This window comes from Plasmopara halstedii, assembly GCF_900000015.1.
Source record: "Plasmopara halstedii genome assembly, contig: Scaffold_650, whole genome shotgun sequence".
Lineage (NCBI taxonomy): Eukaryota > Oomycota > Peronosporomycetes > Peronosporales > Peronosporaceae > Plasmopara > Plasmopara halstedii.
This window is the reverse complement of record NW_020187567.1, coordinates 1030664-1034339: the sequence shown is the minus strand read 5'-3', so window position 1 is coordinate 1034339 and position 3676 is coordinate 1030664. Positions and strand designations below refer to the sequence as shown.

General features: G+C 42.7%; 3 protein-coding genes across 3 annotated transcripts; all 3 read right to left on the bottom strand.

The window, feature by feature from the left end:
- Nucleotides 1–295: 295 nt before the first annotated feature.
- PHALS_12849 (uncharacterized protein) lies at nt 296–938 on the bottom strand (the record flags this gene model as incomplete). The annotated part of the gene is made up of 2 exons (XM_024728484.1): nt 296–312; nt 362–938. The coding sequence occupies 2 exons, from the start codon at nt 936–938 to the stop codon at nt 296–298; spliced, it is 594 nt and encodes a 197-aa protein (XP_024578956.1).
- A 689-nt stretch (nt 939–1627) lies between these two features.
- On the bottom strand, nt 1628–1882 carry PHALS_12848 (uncharacterized protein; the record flags this gene model as incomplete). Its single annotated transcript, XM_024728483.1, has 2 exons — nt 1628–1764; nt 1831–1882. 2 exons carry the CDS (start codon nt 1880–1882, stop codon nt 1628–1630), a joined length of 189 nt encoding a protein of 62 aa, XP_024578955.1.
- Nucleotides 1883–3248: 1366 nt separating this feature from the next.
- Nucleotides 3249–3537, bottom strand: PHALS_12847 (uncharacterized protein; the record flags this gene model as incomplete). Its single annotated transcript, XM_024728482.1, has 2 exons — nt 3249–3357; nt 3428–3537. 2 exons carry the CDS (start codon nt 3535–3537, stop codon nt 3249–3251), a joined length of 219 nt encoding a protein of 72 aa, XP_024578954.1.
- Between the last annotated feature and the right edge of the window lie 139 nt (nt 3538–3676).

The window sequence follows — 3676 nt, the reverse complement described above, 5'->3', positions numbered from 1 at the left end:
GGAAGCGGTATAAGCACCAGCATAATTACACGTAAAGCCTCCGGACTTGGTTTAAGATGAAATTTCGTAGCTAGTATACGATATGTTACCGCTTCTAAGTCCTTGCATTCCATATTACACGGATATTTTACGAAAAAGCTCAGATACTATTATCGTTAATATCCTATGCAGTACACTAACATCATAGTAATCTAAACTTAAGAGTTGTGTAACAGTATGAACCTGTCCTATAGACCAAGTTACCTTCAGCATCGTCCACCCATCTGCGAAATGTAAAGCAAAAGAGGTTAGTGATTTAGACGCAAAACGGCCCTTCCGAGGTTGTCATAGAGCGTCATAAGTTGTTCCACTTCTTCCGTACGATCGATACATCGTGCAAGGATGTTTTCCACCTTGACCCGTTCGTAGCCGGCTTTGATCCACATGTCGAAAAGAACTTCCCAGTCGCCGTTCTTCGAGGTCGCTAGACCAACGCTGAGCGTTTCTTTGTGGAGTTCCTTTATCAATTCTTTGCATGCTACCAAGTTGGCAGAACGGATATCCCTTTGACCATAATCATTGATGTATAAGGTCTGGAAACCTAAAAGTGTCATGGTCTCCGATTTTAACACGTAGTTGTCGTATAATTGCATATACCGAATCTTGTCAGGTTCTGTGAACCCAGCAAATTTCAATATATATAATACCTCATCACGAGTAAACCCGTATCGAATCCATCCGAAGATATGCAACTTCCGAGTGGCTTCATCGATCGCATTATTTTTGAAGAAATGACTGGTGTAGAGTATTACTTGAGTATAGGGATCCACCTGTTCCCAATTCTTAGCAGTATTCGAACCGAAACTCTGCTTCACCATTGCCATAAGTGCTGGTTTTGTCGCTGGGTCTGGGCTACCCGCTTGTCTCACGAAATCAAAATAAAGTTTGCTATCAATCATGAACTGGGGAGTGACCGCTGTAGGAAACAGTGGCAACTCGACAGGAGCTCTTAATGATGTGGACGGTAGATGAAACTCCATCCTTTCTTCGTCACCAATCACTTTTTGTTCTTCACGTGAACCTTGCGCTCTCAGCTGGGGATCAGTTGCATCTCGCTGATTGTTTTGGAGTGTTGGAGTCGTGATGGGGAGCGCTGCCAAGATATCGACGAGTAGTATCATGGCAGCGATAACTTGCAGGATGAAGGAAAAAGCTGGTTCGCGCATAGTGTTCGAGACGAAACTTATTGTAGAATGAAGTTGTTAGAAGGATTGAGCGAGATTAGAATGAATGGTTATCACGTGGTTCAACAAATCGATACGATGTTTGTAGTCCACGAATTCTGCAGTCTTCTCTATGTCCTTTTTTATTTGCGTAAATACGTCAAAACGTAAAAAATCTTCCTGCAAATGCGGATCGAACATTGGCTTATAGTAATAAGTACGATTTTATTTGGTATTTCATATACTGTATTCACTGATGCTTAGTCCCAATCCTGAGATTTTCTTAATTCATAAGAAATTAATAATTGTGATAGCTACAAATCGTTTTTTACGTATTTTTTACGCAAAAAACGCTAAGTCTTGCCCCATTGTGGAATTATGCTATATCACATCTTGATATAATATATTGTCCTGTTTAATCTAATCTAATCTGCCCAGTTTCGACCAACACACAGACATTGCAACAGCAACACCGCCCACCCGACACCAGGAGTGTAGCGAATTATACTCTTAAGCATAACTCGAATGCGATCATAGCGCAGTGCTAGAAATATCCAATCGACTTCAGATCAATGATTGCAAATCAAAAGCATGTGCTCTTGTGGGTTAAATTGTGGCACTTCATCACCAGTGATTATTACTTTGACGCCTCCAAGCAGCTCTTGACAACCTCTTAACATGTCAAACAATTAATTTATAACGACATCGTGACGACAGCGGCGAGCCAAGAGGATGTGACTCCACTTTACAAACTGTCACCGGCCATAGCAAAAAAGTGGTATCTAAGAAAGCGATGAGAACAAACAACAGTGCGTAGCTGGAACCAATCACGAGTCCGTAATACATCCAAGGAGATTTAAAGAGTAATACTTGCATGCACAGCTCAATTGGTCATGTACTCATCCTCCCGCTCAAGTGTTCGGTCAATATCTGCTATAATTGGAATTGTCGGATGTACACATCGACTCAAAAAAGCTGATCTAAATTGATATGCTTTAAATTGTATTAATGGAATTTCAAGAACAGGCGTTGAGTCTACATAGTGACTCAATTCAGTTTTTGGCGTCACTGAAATTGGTTATGTTATGCGCGACGGAATAAGTGAGCGACATAAGGAATGTGATAGCGACATAAGCACTAGCATACTCTGTAAGACCTCAGTACATGCGAACGAGCTGTGCGTCCAACTATTGTATCGGCAACATTGGGATGGCACCAAAGGCAAAGCTGTTGACGATACACAAAACAGCTTCAAGGACGCCAATGGTCCAGCGACGTTTTGTCGTGTCTTCTTCGTCACTAGACGGAAAGTACGATGTGCGCTCGATAGACGTAAGCAAAGTGCTTACAAAGATTTTTTAAAATGGCGTTGAATGAGAGTGCGAGATCGACGACGCCTCCTTCCGAGCCTTCTTAAATAATTTCGGTGACGGGTACAAGTACTGCAAGGGCCCTGACACCAACAATATTCCGATAAAACCCGTTAAAAGTATGTAAATGGCTGAGATGTAACACAAGAATGAAATCACGAAAGCAGCAATAATTAATTGAGGTACTATTGTGGGTGTCACAGCAAAGACTTTTTACCGCGGATCTCCATATCCACAGCAAAACTGCAAGTGTCATGACAAAGTCGTTTAAGCTGTAACTTGACAATAGTGATGCGCTTTCAGCTGAGCTTGTCTTTTGTCTGAGTGCATTCCACGCCATTGGAAAGGCAAAATTAAGGCAAAATTAAGTCAAAAGTCAAAACTCGCAATCACAACCAGAATTTTCCTTACGTCTTTTTGCGTCGTTGGTTTCCCGTAACTTTCACATTTGCATCTCAAACTTTCTTTTTGACACGCCAGCAATTCATCAAGTCATGCGATTACATTCAGACAGTGACATCAAAGGTGACAAGATACGCACACCTTTGGAGCTTCTTAACGATAGTTTGAATCACAAACGCCAGCAGTCTAGCCGAAAATTGTCCAGCCACTTGCGCTTATAAATGCTTGTCCTAGAACACGCCTCGTCTTTCGAGACTCTCCTGTTGCGACAAAGTTACAACTGCAGTGTGTACAGAACTATATCTACCATGGAGTCAAAGCTCACACCACCCATAGTTGCCAACCAGAGCTCCTTCGAGAACCTCCGTGAAGACCAATGAATGCTGGACACAACAGACTGAACGTCATGCTTGAAAACATGTAGGACTTGTGTTTCGAGCCTCAAAGCGGCACCGCGTCAGCGTAAAGTCCAACAACAAAAATGTCATTGCAGCAGGCACCTCTACGAGTCGATCCATTGCCTCGGTCTGGCTCCCACTCAGATGCAACTTGCTGCTTACCATGGTCAACAAGCCGTAGCGAACGCCAATGAACACAAATGCCGATGTGAACGTTGCAGCCACGAGACCCACGGCGGAGGAACAGAAGCGCACGAGTCGTCTGAACGTTAGTCACCTTATATATCATGGTTGTAGAAGGAAG